At 41.4% G+C, this 23017-nt stretch overlaps 1 protein-coding gene across 5 annotated transcripts in view; it reads left to right on the top strand.

Moving 5' to 3' along the window:
• The window catches only part of RASA3 (RAS p21 protein activator 3), a 233265-nt gene that overhangs the window by 161637 nt on the left and 48611 nt on the right, over window positions 1-23017 (top strand). For all 5 annotated transcript variants that reach the window (XM_068268219.1, XM_068268221.1, XM_068268223.1 and 2 more), the window contains 5 exons: window positions 2442-2546; window positions 3827-3980; window positions 12436-12584; window positions 15854-15968; window positions 22608-22682. In XM_068268219.1, the coding sequence (XP_068124320.1) occupies window positions 2442-2546; window positions 3827-3980; window positions 12436-12584; window positions 15854-15968; window positions 22608-22682 (598 nt within the window). The remainder of the gene's footprint in view (window positions 1-2441; window positions 2547-3826; window positions 3981-12435; window positions 12585-15853; window positions 15969-22607; window positions 22683-23017) is intronic.

Genomic DNA, 23017 nt, shown 5'->3' with positions numbered 1-23017 from the left:
TGCATAAACACAATTTTTCTGATGTAGATTTTCCCATAAGCATTCATTGGAGTCAGTTTTTCTGCATCCAATCTGCGTGTAGTGGAAACAGGCCCTAACTCTGGCCGTTGCTTTTTTTTTTTTTTTTTTATCCTAGTACAGACCTGGGAAGGCTTCAGAAGTTTGCTGACCCAGGATTCTTATCAACAGGGATGACATACCAATTGGTGCATATGCTAGTAGGGGGCAGGGTTGGTGATAATAGATTCAAACCATTCACTGTCAGCCTACAATTGTACAGCGCATACTCTTAAGGTGGCCATACACTCGTTCGATTAGCAGCAGATAGATCATCAGATAGATTTCTGAACTTTCTGATGCGTTTAGGAACATTTATTACTAGGAACAGATTTCCAATAGATTTTGGTTTGAAATCTATTGAAAATCGATCTGATGGCATTTTTTTGCCATCAGATTTCCATTAGGGCCAATGCAAAATGATAAGCAATCTCAACACATCGACCTAGATTTTCCACCCTGCCAGATCGATTGGGATAGATCGAAATTGATCGAAATCGGCGGCAAATCGATCGATTTGGGAATTTGAAAGAATCGATTTCTGATCGATCGATTCTATAGGATCGATCGATCGATTGATGGCTGAAATCGACCAGTGTATGGGCCCCTTTATGCTCTGATCCTTGGCTTGGCTGGCCCAGCTACCTCACAAACATAACATTTCCTTTAAAAATGTCCGTGTTTCCCTTTTACTCATATGGAAGGACAACACATGGATGGTTGTTTAACAATTAAGCATAATAAGAAACCTCCAACTTTCTCTTTATGTCTTCAGCTCTAAACCATATAACATTTTAGCACAAATGGTTGTTGCCAAAATGAAACCGCAAGTTTAATGACAAATGAAATTGTATTTTCATCTTTTGTGCTATAATTGTGTCCACACTTGAGCAAATCGGTTTATACAAGAAATGATATTAAATGTTGGAACTCTGCCAGTCACCCATGTTCAGAAGTCTGCGCGCTCAAAGTGCTTTCTATGTGCTCATAGACGCTGTGGTTTCCTTATCAACAGATGGTGGTTTCATAAGCATTATGAATTATGTCAAATTTATTTCATACTTCAAAGATCTTCAATTTAATTTCTGACTTGTAAGATTGGTCAGGGTTTATGGATCTCCTTGCTAATTTTGTAATCTACCCATCTTCATAGTGATGGAAAAGCACTAAAAGAGGAACTGTACTGAAAATAACATAATTACTAAAATTCTTTTTTAAGAGTATTAATTTAGTCCATCATTGCCCATTGTAAAATATTTCCTCACCCTGATTTACATTCTTAATTTAACCATGGGTGGTGACTTCTTTGGTGCTGTCAGGTGGCGTTCTATGGAATGGTTGTATACTCTGTGTTCCAAAGCCAGTAGGAAAAAAATGGTGTCTCAGAATGCTCTGGGAGGAGAATTCTGCATAACTTGCCATAGCAACTGGCACAATAACCCAGTAACACAGGTGGCACTAATGAGTTAATGGCTGGTACTACACCTGCACTGGTAATGGTAAAATGGGCACGGCAACTTTACCGTACTTTAGTAAGTGCATAAGGCCTTTAGTTGCATTAGCTCAGTGCTGCTCATGTCATTGCTGCTTATCTTTTTTTTAGTTTTACACCCCAAAGTGCTGATGTTCATTTTGGGGATTCCAAAGATGACCATTTTCCAGAGATTTAGATTCTCAGAATATATCATCCCCAGAGTAGTGCTTTGCATATGCAAAACACCTCAAGACCATGCTTTTATCCATGACCTCCAAGCAGCAAGCCTGATCCACTGTTTTCCCTGCTTCCAGCAGATTAAAAGTGAAATCTGTTTAGCTGGGATTACAGGTAAGACAACTCTACCCTCGTGGTGCAGGTTCAGCAGGAAAAACTCCACATCCATATTTGTAAAGCATTAAGGGCCTTTTTCCACTTGCCGTGTTTTGACCCGATTTTCAGATCAGGCGCAACTTACCGATCCCAAGGACACTTGCCCTTTTCCTGCTTCAGTTTTTTGGTTAAGTCGATGGGAGCATAAAAATATTGTAAAGCAAAAATTGTTCCAACCCAGCTTTTTTCTCCGTCACAAATTGCGAACGCAGTCTGGTTGTAAAACTCATTTAAATGCACAATAATCTCATCCTAAGTCACCCAGGGAGGATGAATAAAATCGCAATGGCATTGCAGTAATCTCAAATTTAAGTGGAAAGGGGCCTTGAACAGTCCTATTTATTGAAGACAAAATGATGCGTTTCAGCCTGCGTAGGCAGAGGCCTTACTCCAATCTGATGGGTTGCTATGTGCTGCTGCTTCCCATTGCATTTTAATGGTTTATCAAAACCAGGTGCTGATGTCACTAGTTAGTATCAGCTACTAAATACTGTTTTCTGTACTTTGTCTTCTGCAGAGTTGACCTGTGGAATGCTAGTAACTTGAAGTTTGGGGATGAATTTCTAGGAGAGCTTAAAATTCCATTAAAAGTCCTACGACAGTCCAGCTGCTATGATGCATGGTATGTAATTATTTTTATAGCAAGATATGAGTTTCTCAGGTTTACTTATTTATTTCGTACAGGCAAAGCTGATTTTCTGGATATCTTGTCTTGCAACATGAAGAGTCAACAGCGAATTGGTTTCAGTAGAGTAACGCTTTTACAAAGTGCAAAGTTAGCAACAGCCTTGAAGGTTGAATGCTTATAGAACAGAAATTCTCTGCAGGAAGGTGCTACAGTCACAAGTGCTAAGAGAACAGCCACTGCTAATGAAAACATGACACCTTTATAGTTATATATAGCATTATATAATGATGTGCTGATAAAATGGTTTACAATGTAATACATAATACATTGCAAAGTAATGTATCACTTTACATTATTTAGTATTGTCCAATCTGCTTGACTGACATAATACCACAGTAGGGAAAATCTGTTTACCTCCTTGCAATATTTAATTTCTTATCAGTTTTCATATGTCTGTGGCTTGATTGATCTTGTGAGATGTTCTGTTATTTGGACCGCCCCTTTCACTATATTGCACCAATAGGCATCTTTCTTTTTGCCTGTGGGGAGCTGCCTTAATTTTCCAGTGAATGGTATTATAATATTGTGTGACCGATGGCTTATGTAAGATGTACAAGTTTAATTAGCAGTGTAAAGAGTTGCTTTCCATACTTTTAATATGGGTGCAATTAAAGGACAGTGGAAAATCCTTGATAATGTTAGTTTGGCAGTGTGTAGACATGTCTGGAGTTGTTGAATTGGAAACCGTAAACCCTAGTGATGATTCTATTATTTCCAATAACACTTTCCACTGCATATAGACCTCACCTCCTGGGCATGCTTTATATCTCTAATACTGTGATATTGTACGTTGACTCTAATGTTTCACGCATGTTACTGCTTGTGCTCTCCCTACACAGCACGTGTAAAGGACACCTTAGTGGAAGACGCCAACATTCCAGTTTTTCTAGAGCAGGACACTCTGTAATACTCTGTCAGATCTTTGGCCTAAGTTAATGTCTAAATATGGACCAGTCATAGATTTGTACTTGCTGTGCTACTTACACATTTCTAGTTATCGGAGTAGGCATCATATATTAGAATACCATGAATTGCATTCATTTTCATCCATAAGTGTGTCTGTGGAGATTGTTTTACAGTGTCATTTTAAATCTGAATATTTTGCACACGCTGAATAAATGTTAATTGGATTCGGTATGAATCTCGGAGTAGCTCCTTCTGTGTATTAAAGTTTGAGATTTAAAATGTTTTCTTTTTAAATCTCTTTAAATGAGGTACCTGCTTCAGCCAAGGGACAATGGTAAATCCGGGAAGCCAGAGGACTTGGGCTCGTTAAGGTTAAATGTGGTTTACACTGAAGATCATGTGTTTGCTAGCGAATACTATAATCCTCTTCGGGACCTGTTGCTGAAATCTGGAGATGTTGAGGTAAGATAAACGACAGCTAAAACAAATACATGGTATAGATGGTGATCATAAAATCATGCCACAAACGTGTGTTTACAGTACCTAGGTCACATGGGTTATAGTTAGGGAGTGTTTGGTATGTCAGCAGGGTTGGAAATTCATTTTTGAAGCACATGTTCAGAATTTTATGGTGTAGCAGACTTGAGAATATAACCTCTATGTGTGTGTGTTTTTCTGGCACTTTTTGTGCTGAATATTCTTCTTTGGTTTGCATGGAATGTGGGTGAACTTCAGCTTCAGCTTGGAATATCAGTGCATTTATATTAGACAAGAATAGGAAGTTGCTCAGAAAGGCTCAGCCCGTCCCAACTTTTTTTTAGCTGGTTCTATAAGCCAGGAGCTATAAATGTATGTGCTGCAATCATCCAATGCATACATGAACTAATGATTCTGTTCTTGTAAATGCTGACTTTATCCTAAACATCACAGGTTCAGTTCTGAAAAGATACAATGAAAATGAAAGTGCACGAAATGTGGGCCAAAAATGTGCAGCACTCATCCTTATCTAGGCACATGGTAATTATGCACGTATAATTATCAGCGTCGCTCTTTAAAATCTTGGTAGGTCAATATCCGTTTTTAAATGATACACCAGTACAAAGGCTGATTTAAAAAATCAGCAATGTATTTTCACCAGCAATGTATTAGCAATGTATTAGCACCAGAATGTCACAGGCAGCATCATCTCTGAAGAAGACGAGGTAGTAGCTTACAAAAGGCATGAAGTTTTCCTTCCGTGAAATCCGCGACTGCCTGGTAAATGAAATGTCGAAATCTTTGTGAATTTACATTTCTTGACATTTCCTGAGGTAATTACCGCACAAGTCGGCAATTTACTTCACTAGTCGGGAACTCTGATTTTCTGTGTGGAGATAGGTTTAGTGAATTGTAACTTGGTAAGGAAATCAGCTGTTTTGAGCAGTACCGAATGCGGTAATGCTTTGTGAATAGAGCCCAGTGTCAAACTTGAGACTGTGTTCACAAAGGGTAAGACTGTATCGTATACAGATGTAAAATCCTCCATTAAGTGCTTGTTTTAAGAATGAGCCTGTAAGGAGCTGTGGCAAGTCACTCTACAATCAGCACATCCTGGTACTGGAGTGTGACTGCAAAAGTTGTTGGTGCAAAGACTGGCTTTAGATTCATGAGGATGGAATATGAAGGTATGGCCACATCCTGTCCTGATCTGCTTAGCTGACCCTTAGAAGCTTCATTCATTTTCCACCCTTATGACTATAAAGGTGCCCATTAACAGTACACCATTTTAACGAATTGTGATCGGAAGGAAACGATTGATCAGGCCCGTCAATGGAATAAAACATGTAACTAGTCCAATAATTTCAAGTAGAATTGATAAAATAAAACGGATAAATGAAACCGTGGATAAATCGATTGTTTGTCTATTGACACTATCTGATCGATTGGAAGGTTAATCATTCACTAAATTGTATTGTTAATGGGCATCTTTAGGCATCCTCTATTCGCAGTGTTCCCCAACCCTGTCCTCAAGGCCCACCAACAGTGCATGTTTTGTGGAAATCTACAGAGGTAGTTAATCAGCTCTGCTGAGACACTAATTACCCCACCTGTGCATGTTTGTCATTTTCTGCAAATCATGTACTGTTGGTGGGCCTTGAGGACAGGGTTGCGGAACTACTGTATGCTCTACTGCACTGTAGAGTTATTTTATGGTTGGGTGGGGAGAGGCATGCCTATATTGTCTATCATCAAGTGTGGGAGGATAAGAAAGAGTGGTGGAACGACTCTGTACAGCCTCGTTTTTTTTTTTTGTTTTTTTTTTAAAGGGTCACTATAGTTCACCTAGGTTCAAATCTTGGCTCCTCCTATTCAGTAAGCCAGCATCTATTCAGTAAGGAGTCCTTGGGCTAGACTTCTGAACACTGCTACTGTCTACTGAGTGCGCTCTTCTGGCTGCCTCGCAAGCGCTTTGAGTCTGACAGAAGAGAAACACTGTACAAATATAGGCATTACTATTATTGGGAGGCAGGTAATGTACAGAAGGCAGTTTTACCCTCAGCAGACACTGTATTTTCTAAACCTTCTTTAGCATGTTGATGTTTTTGTCTAGATTCCTGGAATGGCCATTCCTGCCCTCAGGTGAGGGAAGTCTGTGTAAACATGACCCAAGCTGGGTGTCCTATTCCACCTTCTCTGTTTTTTTTTTTTTTTCTTAATGACATACACTTATATATGCACCGGCAATTCTGCTGTTACTGTGCTGACAAGCTTTAATACAATAAAATGATAACATTGAAACAGATTTGCAGCTGATTATTATTATTATTTTTTTTTGTCTCAACACTAGTCATGGGATAGCAGGTTTTTTTTTATAGGGCGTTGGTGTTCTTCCTCCAACCTTACATCCGTAGAAAGGTGACTTTGTGGTTTGTGAACTGACTGAATCTTGCGAACGACAGAATAACAGTTACATGTGTTGAGATGTGAAACTGACACACCCTGGGCTTCCTATAAAAGTCTTTCAAGAGGAAGCATCTCCCCGTTTGTATATGTGCATTATGTGCTGCACTTCTGTAGAAAAATGTGAACAGTGGCTCCCTTTCAAACCAACAGTGATCTGATTTTCAGAAAAGCTTGTGTTTTGCCGATTGCGAGGTTAGTGTCTTCATAATGGGAGTTATGAGGTTGCATTCACACTTTTTGTGCTTTTTTTATTTTCACAAAAGGCCATCACTGACCCTGTTGCATTGTTCTTCTGTGTTTGCGATTGAGGCTAAAATGATGAAAATCGCTAAAAAAAGCCAAAAAAAAGTGGCAACAGAGCCTTTAGCCCTCTTGCACACTGCAAGTGATTCCGATTCAGATTCCGCTTTTTAATCAGTTTTTACATCCGATTCAGATTCCGATTTGCAGTTTGCTCCCTGCACACTGCAAATCGGAATCTGAATCGGATGTAAAAACTGATTAAAAAGCGGAATCTGAATCGGAATCACTTGCAGTGTGCAAGAGGCCTAAGGGTTGCAATTTTACAATGTAATTTTTCTGTGATTGCGTTTTGTGATTTTCACTGGAGGCCAGTAGCACAAGGGCAAACACTCGAAAATGCAGCAGGCAGAATGTTTGGGCTCAGTTGTTGCAGGCCTGTCTTGCACTGGATTAAGGAGGGATCAGCCTATTTGCATATCTTGAATAAATAGAAATACTAAAGCCCTTAAAGTCGGCCGAGGTGGCAAATAATCTGGCCTGTGTACAGAAGCTCCTGACCAGTGACCGCCACTTTGCCAGCGACAACCAACACCTTTGTTGTCGCCGCTTGCTCTGCCCACCATGTGTTTTTACATCGGCGCCCCTCTGCATAGCAACAGAACATGTTGTCAGCTGTACAGATGACTCTGCTTCTGTACAGCCTCAGCCCAGCGATGTCGACCGAGGGATTGGCTCTTTATTCCGATCGGGTGACATCAATCAAGTGTGTGTATAGGCTTTATAGAGCACCTGTGTCAGGTGAAAAGCTAAATGAAAAAAAACACCCTGATCCGGAGGTGAAAAGCTAAATAAGAAAAACCAAAACTACCTGATCCGGAGGTGCTTGCCGGATCAGGTAGCATCAATTGCCACCACTACAGTTTCCAGTTACCCTTTAGTTTTGTTTTTAGCACTGAAAAAAATGGCTGTGACCCCCTCAGTCACGACACTGCAGATCAGCTCCAAAAGCACAGAGCACTGATTGGAGGGGAAGGGGGAGAGCCAATTAGATGCTTTAAGTGGCGAGGAAAGGGGTGCTATGCAGGAGTGCCTCTCCTGCTAAGGACACCCCTTCCCCTCTAGGATTGGTAGATTCCGGGGTGCAGGGGGCACAGAGGGTGGTGTGGAGGGGACTCATTTGTGCCCACTAATCTGCCTTGGGTACACTTTAAAGTTTGTCAGAATCCTTTATTTCGCCAAGCATGACTGGGTCGTGCCCGGAATTGGGTTTGGCACAATACATAGCTCAGAGTAGAGGATAGAGAGAGATAGGTAGGCACGTAACATGCAGTTAACACTAGTAAAGTAGACAGTCTTAATAAACAACAGTAAAACATCATGCAAACATTGCCAAAAGAAAAGGGCACAGAGAGTCTGATCAGTTAGTCATATGGGCAGGTTGATGGTGGAAGAATGTGAAGGTGTTCTGCAGGCTGACAGCCAAGGGGAAGAAAGAGTTCCCATGTCTAGCAGTCCTGGTGGAGATGACGCAGAGCTGCCATCCTGATGGAAGTGGGGTGAAGTAGCAGTGACCTGGGTGAGAGGGATCATTTGCAATCCTCTGCACTCTACAACGCAGTCTGGTGCTGTACAGAAATGGGAGTGAGGGAAGGGGTCTTCCAAAGATTTTCTCCGCTGACCTAATGACCCTCTGAAGTTTGTCTATCACTGGCGGTGGCGCCAGCATACCAGATGGAAGAGCAGAGGATCGATTCAGTGGTGGCGGAATAGAAAATTGTCAGAGTCTCCTAATCCATGCCCAACTTTCTCAGTTTATGGCATTACCATATCTATGATGAGATTGCAAGAAATTGCATCAGACATGGTCTGGCAATCTGTCGATTTACAAGACGACTCTACAGCAAGGACCCTAGGTATTTTAAAAGAAAGAAGTGTTGAATCGGGGTGCTACCATTTATTTGCTAACTTGGAAGAGTAAGCTTTTTAGCTGATAAGCCTTCTTTATGATATAATCAGTTAAGTGTTAATTTTCTTTGATTTATCATTTATGTACTATATACTGTAGTACTGCAGATGGGATTGTATTGTACTAAATGTTAGTCTCTGTTGGCACACGCTGTTGCAGTCATAGGCAGCACATACTGTATATACCCACAAATAAGACAGGCTAATCATTACAGTTATGTGATGTGAAGACTACTGATGGCATCCAGAGAGGTAGATATAAAGTGTGGGCATGCTCTCAAGTATGTGGGGTCTGGGCAAGGTCATAAGAGGGCATGTGTCAGACAAGCGCTGTTAAAACAGCGCAGAAGATTTGGGCACAGCTAGCACCACCGTAGGCTGTAATAGGAATTACGCCTGTAGCGGGGCTCAGTGAGTAATTTGGGGGCCGTCAAAAGACGGAGCACAAATTACTGTAAAAACAAATTGCCAAATTACATCTTTCCCACTATCCACAGCTACCTGGAGGGAGAATAGTAATTAGCGCCGCCAGGACTTGTGCAGGAGCAGGGTGAGCCGTATTTCGGCTTTACCCTGTGCCCAAATCTCCCGGTGGCTGAATCATACGTATGCCGTGTCCGATTCCACCATTAATTTTAAGCCCTAATTTTAGGCCTAAAGATGTTGGCTTATCCACACGTATATATAAGGGTTGCAAAGATAACTGGGCCTTGTGTAGCATTGGTCTGACTAGAGCTTCATCAAGCAATATGCTATGGTTAGCTTGAACTTTGTAGTTCTATTACGAGCTGACAGTTTGCATATGACCCTAACCTAATACATTTTTGAGTAACATCATAGACAATGCATTGCTTTGTTCATGCTCAGATACTCAGCTTAATCTGATTTGCATTTGTTGTTTATACCATCTGTGATCTTTGCTGTTATTTGATGTCCTTAGTTTGGCAGCATAACAAAGCAACATCTTTTACTTGGGGGTCTTGATGTGGGCTTTCCTCTTCCTGGTTATAAAAATGAGACCTTCAGAAATATTGAAAAGGCGTCTACCCGAATACAATAATTTTATCATGATGGAGGGTACAGTCAGTGTATGGAAACGTGGGCTATTCATTTTTAAGGCATTATAACAGATCTAAAGTTCAATAAATCAGAAAAGTCCATAATGAAGTTACAGAAGTATCAGTTTAACATTTTTGTTTTAAAATGACAATCTTTTAAATATATATCACAGTCTGAAAACTACTACTGCAGTAATAGCAGTGGTAAGCCTTCCTCTCCAATTCATATGCCTGTTGGTATTCTTCAAGGCTCAGCCCTTGGACCTGTGCTCTTTTGTCTTTACACTTCTTCCCTTGACAAAATGGTGTCAGATCTAGCTGCAGAACTATGGTTTGACTCCCTCTGTGCTGGGTTAAGTTTTGTACCCTGGAAGCAGCATTAGTTGGCCCTTTTGTTCCTGAACCCTCCCAGATAGTATTCTGTGTTCCCCCAGAGGCAGCTGGTGGACCCTCCAGGTCTCCCCCCAAAGTGAATAGTGGTTCCCCGGGCCCCTGCAGAGTTTTCGCAGCTGAGCTAACTCAACCGTTAACTATTAGTCAAAGATAACATAATTGAACACAAAATGCAGTTTTAAATTATGGTTTTTATTATTTACTGAGGAAAAAAACTCCAAATCTACATGGCCCTGTGTGAAAAAGTGATTGCCCCCCTTGTTAAAAAATAACTTAACTGTGGTTTATCACACCTGAGTTCAATTTCTGTAGTCACCCCCAGGCCTGATTACTGCCACAACTGTTTCAATCAAGAAATCACTTAAATAGGAGCTATCTGACACAGAGAAGTAGACTAAAAGCACCTCAAAAGCTAGACATCATGCCAAGATCCAAAGAAATTCAGGAACAAATGAGAACAAATGTAATTGAGATCTATCAGTCTGGTAAAGGTTATAAAGCCATTTCTAAAGTTTTGGGACTCCATCGAACCACAGTGAGAGCCATTATCCACAAATGGCAAAAACATGGAACAGTGATGAACCTTCCCAGGAGTGGCCGGCCGACCAAAATTACCCCAAGAGCGCAGAGAAAACTCATCCGAGAGGCCACAAAAGACCCTAGGACAACATCTAAAGAACTTCAGGCCTCACTTGCCTCAATTAAGGTCAGTGTTCACGACTCCACCATAAGAAAGAGACTGGGCAAAAACGGCCTGCATGGCAGATATCCAAGGCGCAAACCACTTTTAAGCAAAAAGAACATTAAGGCTCGTCTCAATTTTGCTAAAAAAAACCTCAATGATTGCCAAGACTTTTGGGAAAATACCTTGTGGACCGACGAGATAAAAGTTGAACTTTTTGGAAGATGCGTGTCCCGTTACATCTGGCGTAGAAGTAACACAGCATTTCAGCAAAAGAACATCATACCAACAGTAAAATATGGTGGTGGTGGTAGTGTGATGGTCTGGGGTTGTTTTACTGCTTCAGGATCTGGAAGGCTTGCTGTGATAGATGGAACCATGAATTCTACTGTCTACCAAAAAATCCTGAAGGAGAATGTCCGGCCATCTGTTTGTCAACTCAAGCTGAATCGATCTTGGGTGCTGCAGCAGGACAATGACCCAAAACACACCAGCAAATCCACCTCTTAATGGCTGAAGAAAAACAAAATGAAGACTTTGGAGTGGCCTAGTCAAAGTCATGACCTGAATCCTATTGAGATGTTGTGGCATGACCTTAAAAAGGCGGTTCATGCTAGAAAACCCTCAAATAAAGCTGAATTACAACAATTCTGCAAAGATGAGTGGGCCAAAATTCCTCCAGAGCGCTGTAAAAGACTCGCTGCAAGTTATCGCAAATGCTTGATTGCAGTTATTGCTGCTAAGGGTGGCCCAACCAGTTATTAGGTTCAGGGGGCAATTTCTTTTTCACACAGGGCCATGTAGGTTTTGAGGTTTTTTTTTTCTCACTAAATAATAAAAACTATCATTTAAAACTGCATTTTGCGTTCAATTATGTTATCTTTGACTAATAGTTAAGGGTTTTTGATGAGCAGAAACATTTAAGTGCGACAAAAGAATAAGAAATCAGGAAGGGGGCAAATAGTTTTTCACATCACTGTATTTTTAAAGTCCCAAGTTATTTTTGTCAGTGATCTACAACCCACTGCCACTCATAGCTGTGTGTATATCGTGTACATTGTTACTCTTTCTTTAGTGGGGATGTAATGGTATGAACATTAAGATCTTTTCATTCTTTCTTACTTGGTAAGAAATGTGTTGCTTTACTGTTTTGGTAAACAAGTTTCTAAACATTACCAGGGCAAAGTCTCCAGACATGGTAGTTCAGAACTTGAGCCTAATGTACAATATCTAAACAAGAAGTTTATCTTTAGCATCAAGTTGAAGCTAATTTATTCCTGTAATATCAGTGACAGCTACCATATTATCTTCAGTTTCTCTTTAATGTACACCTGTTTTGCTGAACAGTGCCATATTGTGAGCAGAACATAACAACTTCAAAAGCATCTGGAGGGCCTTCAAGTATAAATGCTTTGAAGTGTTGGGTCAGTGGCTGCCACGTTTGTACCTGAGTAGTTATGTAACATTATAAACTTAGCCGATTTGTTGTTTAGACTGGATGAGTAATTATTGGAAAAGTAACAGATGACCAGTTCTGTGCTATTTCTTATCAGCTGACATGCGCAATCATGATTTTATACTGCAGTACTAACAAAGTGTGAATGTTCTAATCTCTGGTGTCTCCTCTCTCCAGCCTGTTTCAGCATCTGCAGCACATGTGTTGGGTGAAGTGTGCAGAGAAAAACAGGAAGCGGCAATACCACTGGTCCGGCTGTTTTTACATTATGGGAAGATTGTGCCTTTCATCAGTGCAATAGCAAATGCAGAAGTGAACCGAACACAGTGAGTTGCAATTCAGTTTCTTGTATAACTGATTATGTATTCCTTGTTGGTAGTAAACTAGCCATGCCATTCATGATGGTTTGTGCCATAAATAGGTAATCTACTTAGTGTTGTCTTTTTGGGGAATTATAATATTTATAATTATATTTTATTTGCTTTTACTGTTTTGATTTAATATATTATAAAGAGAAGTTAAAGTGTACCAGAGACGACGAAAAAAGATGTATACATACCTGGGGCTTCCTCCACCCCCATGTGCAGGGATCGCTTCCACGCCACCATCCTCCGCTGTCTGCAGCTCCGGTATTGGGTCCTGTAACTTCCTCCAGTCCACTGGAAAGATAGGTAAAGAGCGCACTTCCTCTTGCGCAGACTGGCCGCGACTGGAGGAAGTTACGGGACCCGATACTGAAGCTTCAGGCAGCGGAGGACGGCGGTGTGGGAGCGATCCGTGCACATGGGGCTAGAGGAAGCCCCAGGTATGTTTACAACATTTTTTTTCCCAGTCTCTGGTCTCCTTTTAAAGAGAACCCGAGGTGGGTTTGAAGAATATTATCTGCATACAGAGGCTGGATCTGCCTATACAGCCCAGGCTCTGTTGCTATCCCAAACCCCCCTAAGGTCCCCCTGCACTCTGCAATCCCTCATAAATCACAGCCACGCTGCTGACAAACAGCTTGTCAGAGCTGGCTGTGTTTATCTCTATAGTGTCAGTCTGCTGCTCTCCCTGCCTCCTGCAGGACTCCAGTCCCCGCCTGCATCCCTTCCCTCCCTGCTGATTGGAGGGAAGGGACGGGGGCAGGGACTGGAGCTATGCAGGAGGCGGGGGAGCAGCTGAGACTGACACTACAGATGTAAACACAGCCTCACAGCACGGCTGTGATTTATGAGGGATTGCAGAGTGCAGGGGGACCTTAGTGGGGTTTGGGATAGCAACAGAGTCTGGGCTGTATAGGCAGATCCAGCCTCTGTATGCAGATAACATTCTTTAAACACACCTCGGGTTCTCTTTAAGTCTTTAAAAGCATTTTAATTAAGGAAATGTATTTTTTTTTTATTTGCTAGAAATTGCATATGGAAACTATTGTTAAATAGACTATACATTGAAATCCAAGAAAATGCTGTAGAAACGGCTCTGAGGCTTGGCTCCCACTAGTACAGGGTCTCCAAGAGCCAGAGTGGTCCGGTTAGTGTCCGAAGTACATGCGTTTCCACCATAGGCTTCTATGGGAAAAGCATCCTCTGTCTGGTAATTATCATGCCGGTTAAACTTTTCCGTTCTACTTACCGCGGCCGATCCAATGCATCTGTTGATATGTTGCGGGCTGACAAGTGTGAACAGAACATATAATAACTATAGGATTCCTCATCTCCATTTTGCGATGCAGTAAAACAGACAAAAAAAGTCATGTTTTTTTTCCCCGCTGTAATGGGAATGACGCTTTAATATGACTACTTTATTAAAATAACATGTTGACTTAGCAGGTAATGTTTCATCTTTGCAAGAACTTTTTTTCAAACATGATTTTTGAGTTTTCTACATGAACAAATCCCAGATCCACTATAGCTTTGTGTAAAATAGTAGCAATCCTAAATGCCAAAATTACTTTCTATTTCACAGACCAGCCCTTTCATAAAAACATTAAAAAAAGAATAGGGTCGGATACCCTCCCTTGTGGTACACCACTTTAAGACATTAAAACAACCCTTGATCTAGTTTTTTTTTTTAATGCATGTTCAAGCATTCTTCATTTGTCTTTACTACTTTAGTACTGATATTTTTTTAAAGTACAGTATGACATTTTTCTTTAGGGTCTACAGTACATGTATCACATCAACATCATTTACAGCTTACCTTGCATCCCAACATTAAAAATAACACAGACAACCTGTCTTTCATTAACTCTCTTTGCTTCTCTCTCATGATTTTTTTTTAATTTGATATATATGTGTATCTTGACATTTCCTCTACTGATATACATAGTGGGTGAATGTGTCAGCTTGAGGCAGCCCATGATGCCTCCATTGTTCAGGGATTAATGGGAGAGGTGTCTTGCAGGTCAGAAGTCTCATCCTGTGTCTCGGGCTCAATAGCATGGATTCCAATGGTGCTGACATCAGTCATTCAGTATAATTAATAAAGCAGGGAAATGGGCAGTGAGGAAATGCACAGAACAGTAATCCATTTAGAGCAGTCAGGCCAATGAAATGTGATTTCTGACTGCCGTGGTTCACTGCTTTTTATACATTGTCGTTACTATACTCCTTCCGCCTCAAGGGAACCATTACATTTTACTTAGCTAAATGTAAACATCTACCTATTAAGTCCTTCTCAGCACTAATGTTTATAACATACTGCAACAAGCCATGCTGTAATGTATCCTAAAGCAAACAAATAAAAAAAGTCATGTTATTGGCCATAGATAAACTAGTAAAGTTAATTTTTTTCCTTATTTTGGGTTACTATGGATCCTTTTTGTGGTGTGCTTATCTAAGCCAACATGTATCTCTGCTTGTATTTCTACAAATACAATAAGACCCATACAATGGGCTGTTTTAATAGATTTAGTTTAGCTGTTGGGCACACTATGAACTTGTATGTGGGAAGAATATTTCAGCTGGAAACAGTTATTTTCAAAATGTTTTTATTTTCTGGTTTGTGTTGTAACCTCTCAAGCTTTGTAGAAGGTATGACTTTTGCACGTTGCTCTGATAATGTTTCCAAATTCTATGCGTTAGGCTCCCTGCACACTGCAAATTCCATTTTCCGATTGCAATTCCGATTTTACCTGAATGCAGTCAACAGAAAAACGGAGGAAAAAAGGCAACATGCAGTAATGATAAAAAATCAGAATCGGATGTAAAAACCGATAAAAAAAAAAAGGAATAGTGTGCAGGGAGCCTTAAACCTATCACTGTCATCTCCTACTCAATGCGCTTGTTGGTCAGTTCACTCTGCTGGCCACAAGCCCTTTCAGCTGCAGTGTGAGCTCCACCCAGATGTGACTCACTGTGGTGGCCACCTCTCCATCGCCCATGCCGGAGCACTAACAAGTGTTCAACTGGTGCAATGGAGCAGTTAACAGCTGATGAGTTCACTACCTTAAGCCTCCCAGGTGAGAGGCTGAATAATGGTGGGGTTTTCTTCAACAGTATCAATAAATTCTGTAGTAAAGAGGGAGTTTTGGGTTAGCTTGACCAAAGTGAATGCCTGTAAACTAAGAGGTATGCATGCTACTAAACTGAAGCACTGTTTTGTTCTGTTCTAGAGACCCAAACACAATTTTCAGAGGTAACTCGCTAACATCGAAGTGTATTGATGAGTCCATGAAACTGGCTGGAATGCACTATCTTCAAGTTACATTAAAGCCTATTATAGATGAGGTAATAATGTGGATGTTTTTTCAATGTGCAAAAATCAGAGCATGTTGTAATCTGTTTTTCTGACGGTCAACTTGCCAGTCCTAGGCAAAAACTGCACATTTCCCATACACTTGGCAAGCACTTTACGAAGTACAATTGGTAAGCCTGGTACACACCGTCAATCTTAATTGGCCAATCACTGTCCAATTTTACCACCTCCTTGTAGTATGAGAGTTTACCTGCACAATCTGCTCATAGTATACAAAATGTGTTGACCCTCATACTACATGGAATTGCCAAAATTAGCCACTAATTGACCAATTAAAATGAAAGGTCTGTATCGGGCTTTACAATTCTCTATTTTCGCATTAGAATTGAAGACCTCATTTCTCCCACAATATACTTTAAATCTTGCATAGGCTTCGTTGTATGAGACATAAAATCAGTGCTGCATGGACACCTTGGGATAGGTTAGGGATCTGAGTCCTTGGTGCTGTTGGTAACATCTCTGCGGTAGTACAGAATTCCTCTGTAGCTCTGCTGTTTTGGCACACGAGTGTTCCACGCAGCCATTTTGGCACCACTCAGAAATGAAAATTGGTGTTATTAGCAGCATTGCCTAACACTAACCTAAATTTTAGCTTCCTGCAAAACATAACCCCTACATTGAACATAACACTTTGGTTATCTTTACATTTATTTTACCTTGCATTATTAACCCTTCTCTTCCATTTCATGTGACTGACTCCTCAGAAGTGGCTGGATGTGATTAGTGGTCAGTGTGCTGATTTATGCTTCACATATTGCTGCTTCATGTACCTTCCACTAATGACAGTATGATGAGAATGACTGGATGGAAGTGATGAGGAGCTACTTCCTATCTTACACAGTCGTACATGAATAAAGCTGTATACTTTGACACATTATGTGTAAACTGTACTATCATGAGAAAGTGCTCTTCCCAGCAGACCGTAGAAATTCATAGCAAATATATCTAAACATCACATGGTTTCTTGCCAAAATAGTTACATCTGGGTTGCATGGAGGACAAGCTTATTCCATGTGAGCTTTAATTATTCATTATGAAGCTCTAGACCACAGGTGTCAAACTCAAGGCCTGTGGGCCAAATTAGGCCCTCCTTGCTATTTTATGTGGCTCTCGACAGCTTCAAATATGCATCATTGTAAGCAGTAAAAGAACAGCAGCACTCTGCCTTCTCATCTAGAGGAGAACAATGGTGACAGAGTTTGTGGGTGAAACATTGTCAGTTGGAGCCGGGGTGCAGCACGCAACAACCCATGAGACTTCCCAGCAAAATTAGGATGGGACCCCCTCTTGAGATCACACACACATGTGCTCACCCTCTTACCCCTTAGCAGAGTAGTGGAGAGGAGCAGTGTAATATTTTTCCTGCTCCAACGATTCATCGGGTTTCTTCTGTTCCTCTTAGCAGCTGAACACTCTGCTCCATACCTCCAGCTTCTGATCAAAGTGATATGTATCAGGAGCCAAAGGTAAGCATCATAGAGCGGGTGGCTGTCAGGAAGATCAGAGGAGACCCAAGCAGCACTGGAGCTGGTAAATATTAAACTGCTGCACTGCGCTACACTGCAGAAGGGGGAGGAGTGGGCCCCCCACGGCCGCTATAGTTATGCCACTTAGTTTGAGACTGTTCAATAAATGTTAAATCCCAATAAACAGTTTGACCCACGACTTATGCTACGTTTTAGATTTCGACCCCTTACATGATTGAGTTTGACACCCCTGCTCGAGGCAGTTGTTTAAGCATTTGTAATCTGAACTGACCAACTGTGTATGTAACTAATTATAGCTGTTTATCAAAATGCAGCGCGGCAGAGAATATTAACACATTCAGGGCAGTACGTGTGTCTTTTAGTTGCTTAGCATGATTTCACGGCAGCGGAGGCCCAGCAGAGGACCCCTGTCTCAGTCATCACTGTAACTTTCCCTAATGCAAGGCATGTCCAACCAAAGAGACAGATTGCTGAACTGTGCAGCATCCTTTTATATGAGGCCCCATTCATCCTAATTGAAATAATACTACACTGCTTATCATGCCTATTATAATATGCAGAAAGTGACTTATTGACTATGTGTTTTATGCTGCGGTAACCTGCAAAATTTGAACCGTAGTCAATTTGCATGATATGTGTTGAACTTTGGAACTACACAGCTATAAATATTTCCTAGTCCTGTGTAAGTATTCAGTGGCAAAACTTTATACAAGCTTCTTAATTAACTGTAAATCAATACTGTAAATCCATTTTATAGAGTATCTCAGCTTTTCAGAAGCATAAACATTTATTTATCAAATCCTCCCTGTAAATTTTAACAAGCTGCATTGTATTGGCATACCTGTGATGATGCTGGTATTTTCCCTGAATCTCCCTTTGAACTTTTCCATATGCTTGAGTGAGTAAATGAGAAAGCCATTTGGCTTGGCTGTCACCTGCTACTGAAATGGGAGTGAGATATATCCATCCTGTGGAAACTAAAATCACCAGCTTTATTGCTCTGCACACCATTAGTTGTGTGGAGTGTTTGCGTGCTCAGACTTGGATGCGTGACAATACCCAGTACTGCATAATCTTTACCAGTAATAGTCGGCACTCCATATGTTATATTTCAATCAAAGTAACCTTATTGATGGTGCATAATAATTTCAACATTTTGGGTTAACTGAACAACCCTGTAATCAAGAAAAAAGGCAATACCAGAATGTCAAAAAAAAAATGTACCTGTTATCGCAATGTGCATCAAAATTGGATAGCAGCAGTTTTGCCCACAGACCTTTTATAAAGCCAGGTTTGTTGCTGCAAAAGCTTGCTTAACCCAAGTAGGTGACATTTGGGCACTCTGGTTGTAAATACGCCACTTGGCAGCTTAGTAAGCAGAGTTAGTTTTAATGATCTGAAAGCAGAACATCACACCTGGCAGCGAGATATACACTTTGCAGGTTTATAAATAAACCTCATAATAATCAGCAGCGTTGCCTGGGAATTTGTTCAGTTTAAACGAGACTGCAGGCCCAAAATACACCAGTCTGACGTGTATGCTTGCTTAGTTGTTATGCAGACATAACACTAGATTCAGCTTATACATTTCCTTCTTTCCTCACCACTGAAAATGAAAGTACACTTGGGATAACTGTTGTGCAGATGAAATGTTCTGGATAAATATGTTGTGCTTCTGCTGGGTTATCAGTAACATTACAGCAAGGATACAGGGCCATAAAGGAGCAGTTATGGCATTTAGTAGCCCATAGGCACTAGGCTAATTAGCATAGAAACAAAACACAGTAAATCTAAAACTGCGCCCAAAAGATGTCAGAAACTGTTAGTTGGTGTACAGTTTAGTCTGCAATTTGCAGCATCTGTGATATATGAATCTCAGCCCTTACATATACAGTATGTCAGTACAGTAATTATTTCACATGGGTTATTTCTCACTTTGGGAAATGCCAGCATATAGCATACCAGTGTGAACAGATCTTTTGGAGTGCCTGATGAGATCTGCCCATCTACCTAGGCTCCTTCCTAGCACAGGGGCAAATATACACACACTTGGGCTTAGTTCACACTGCTAAATGCTAAGTGCTTTGCGATTTTGCAGTGTGATTTTCAGAGCGATTTAAAAGGGAATGTGCGCTTTTACACATTTTTATTAAGCAGAATCGCTCTAAAAAATGGTACATGAAGCAAGATTTTGATTTCTAAACATCGAAATACTGCTGTAAGAACACCCTCATGGGATGACTCTGCACTAGCGCTTTCCTGATCACTGGCCATTGGCAACTGCAGCGCAATCGCCCTCAGTGTGAACCAGCCCTTATTTAAATGCTTGTGCATCTCTCTCATATATAGCGCCACAGAATATGTTGGTGCTTTATAAATCAATTCTATATTATGTGTGTGTGTGTGTGTGTGTGTGTGTGTGTGTGTGTGTGTGTGTATACACATAGTGTCAGATACTGACATTTTGTTTCTGGCAAATAATATAACCGGGCTACATGAAAAACAGATTAAATACTTTATTACTGAAAATGTGTATTTTGCATTTTATTTTTTCATCTGTGATGATCTACACAAACACAAAGAAGACACACCAACAGTGTGACAGCATCTTAGACATGTCACTGCCAGTCATACAAGTGCTGGTTACACCCTGCTTATATCTTGTTTCAGAGGAATACTGGTCAACCTGAGACAGTAATCTCATGGGAGTCTGACTTATCAACAAGTAACCGCACATTTCCTCTCCCAGTGACTCAGCTCCAGCAATATGTGAGGCCCATCAGTCTGCAGGGAGCTTGGCTTTATCTAGCAGGAACAGTTGCACCACATGCCCCCTGTTGGACAGATAATGTAATATACTAAAATTGTGCTGCTAATGATAGTGAATACAGACATAAACAGTGGTTAAGCCATAGAGCATGCTGAACAGTGAATTTATGAATGAAGTTAGGCAGCACACATCAGAATTGATATCAATATGTAAAATTCAGTTTTACAGCCTTGAGGTGTAATTGCCTTTCTTTAAAAAACTGTCAAAGCTTCCCATTACAATTAAATATGAATCGAGTTACTCATGCTGAACCTCATTTGTCGTAAAGGAATACTGTAGGGGGGTCGGGGGAAAATGAATTGAACTTATCTGGGGCTTCTAATGGTCCCCCACAGACATCCTGTGCCCGCGCAGCCACTCACCGATGCTCCGGCCCCGCCTCCGGTTCACTTCTGGAATTTCAGACTTTAAAGTCTGAAAACCACTGCGCCTGCGTTGCCGTGTCCTCGCTCCCGCTCATGTCACCAGGAGCATACTGCGCAGGCACAGACCGTACTGGGCATAGCCGGCCTTTGACCTGAGCAACCCGAGCGGTCGCTCGGGGCGCCGGCTTTCAAGTGGGCACCTAGAGCTGGCGGAGGGAGGGCACCTACTCCTGGCTACCTATACTGAGGGAACCAATACCTGGCTACTTATACTGGAGGCGCTGATGCCTGGCTACCTATGGGGAGAGACTTACACCTGACTTACTATACTGGAGGCACCTATGCTTGGCTACCTTTATTGAGGGCACCTACACATGAGATCCTATACTGGGGCACCTATACCTGGCTACCTATCTATACTGAGTCTGAGGGTGTGTGTGTGTGTGTGTGTGTGTACACACGTGGGAAGAGGATGAGGGGGAGGGGGGGCACCCAAATCAGGTTTTGCTCAGGGCGCTGTGAAACCTAGGGCTGGGCCTGCGCAGTACACTCCTGGCGACATCAGCGGGAGGGAGGACATGGCAACACAGGTGCAATGGTTTTCAGACTCTAAAGTCTGAAATTCCAGAAGTGAACCGGAGGTGGGGACCGGAGCATTGGTGAGTGGCTGCGGGGTCACAGGATGTCTGCGGGGGACTATTAATAGCCCCGGGTAAGTTCAACTCATTTTCCCCGACCCCCCCCCCCCCCCCCCCTTCTTACAGTATTCCTTTAAATCGTGTTCTCAGCAGAATGTGAACACACTCAGTTTAGCAGCAGTCTTCAGGATAAGATCACCTCAAAGCCCACAGGGACGGATACATCAGCACAAGTGCTGCAGGTGTGCAGGATTACCAGATTTAGGATTTTGATTGGTTGTTTTGAGCAACTTCTCCAGTTGTGCTCCAATTTTCTTTGCACTGGTTTTGTTTAATCCGTCCTACAGATTCATATGTACTTGATAGAAGAATAGCAGTTTAAAGTGTGTATGAATGATTGTTCGGCACCAATGGTCCACACAGCCTGTTCCATCATGGACCCTGTGCAGCATGTTGTTAGCATTTAATTTTGCAATCATTGTGCCCTTCTGCCCTCGATTAATAATCATTAAGTACATAGGTGATCATTGTTTCTCACTAATAAAATGACTCGTCAAAGCTGGTTGTCAGTATATCCCTCTCTCCCCCCTTCCTTTACCAATAAAGGTCTCCATTTACTCAATTTACTTTTGGGCAGGTGTATCCCCTCCAATACGATCCGACATATAAATTGGTGGTCCTTATACCCCCATACTGAAACCTCCCATTGACATTGCTGGCCACAGTACTCCACACTTTTAGGCCTTGTTCACATTACACGCGTTACCGTCCGTATTTCGGCAATGCGTGTAGAAGGCAGACCTGCACGAACATCAGAAGTGTGTAGACTTCACTGTCTGATGTACACACTGTATGCGTTCCGTACCAGTGTGGTGCACGAACGCACACTGCATGCATTTTTTAGCAAAATGCGCGGCTGACCCATCCACTACAAGTGAATAGGATCAGCCACGCAACGCATGCAAACGCAGATAGCGTGTGATCGTTTGCATTGCGTTCCGATCACACGGCCATCTGCGTGTGACAGTTTGAACGAGGCCTAAATTGATTTACTGTTTACCCCAACTTTTAGTATGTGTAAAAGGACCCAACGATCTCATGTGAGCAAGTGCAGATACTCACACTGCCAGCCTGATCTGAAACTGCAAAGTTTTGTAAATGCCACCAACAATTCTAAACCGATTTGAGATTGTTTACTATCAGTATGCAGTCAATTTATAAGGCTATTGTAAATGCTACATTACTAACTGATAATGCTTTTCAAATATTTTCAAATATTTGTGTTCCTTAGATATGCGAATCCCATAAACCATGTGAGATTGATCCTGTGAAGTTAAAGGATGGAGAAAACTTAGAAACAAATAAGGTTAGTAAACTGCATTTTTATTACAACTTTGCAATTCATTTATAATGTAATCATAGTTAAGGCTATAGGTAGATGGTGCTATTGTCTTATCATTTATTTTTAAACTGGTGTATTGGTGCCCTCACATGTGATAACCCAAATGTTTGATATCTTGTACCGTTCAATCACTTCAGCTAATTGACTGAAAATAAAATGCTCAGTTCTAAGTATGTTGGATCTGCTACTGTAACAATAAGAACGGACAGATCACTTTTGTATACGGTAGTTCCTGGTTTGAATCCTAGCCTGGGAACTCTGGTTTTATCCCACATCCCAAAAACATAAAGATAAGTTAA

Source organism: Hyperolius riggenbachi, chromosome 2 (assembly GCF_040937935.1).
Source record: "Hyperolius riggenbachi isolate aHypRig1 chromosome 2, aHypRig1.pri, whole genome shotgun sequence".
In the NCBI taxonomy this organism is placed as follows: domain Eukaryota; kingdom Metazoa; phylum Chordata; class Amphibia; order Anura; family Hyperoliidae; genus Hyperolius; species Hyperolius riggenbachi.
This window is presented reverse-complemented; position numbering and strand designations above follow the sequence as displayed.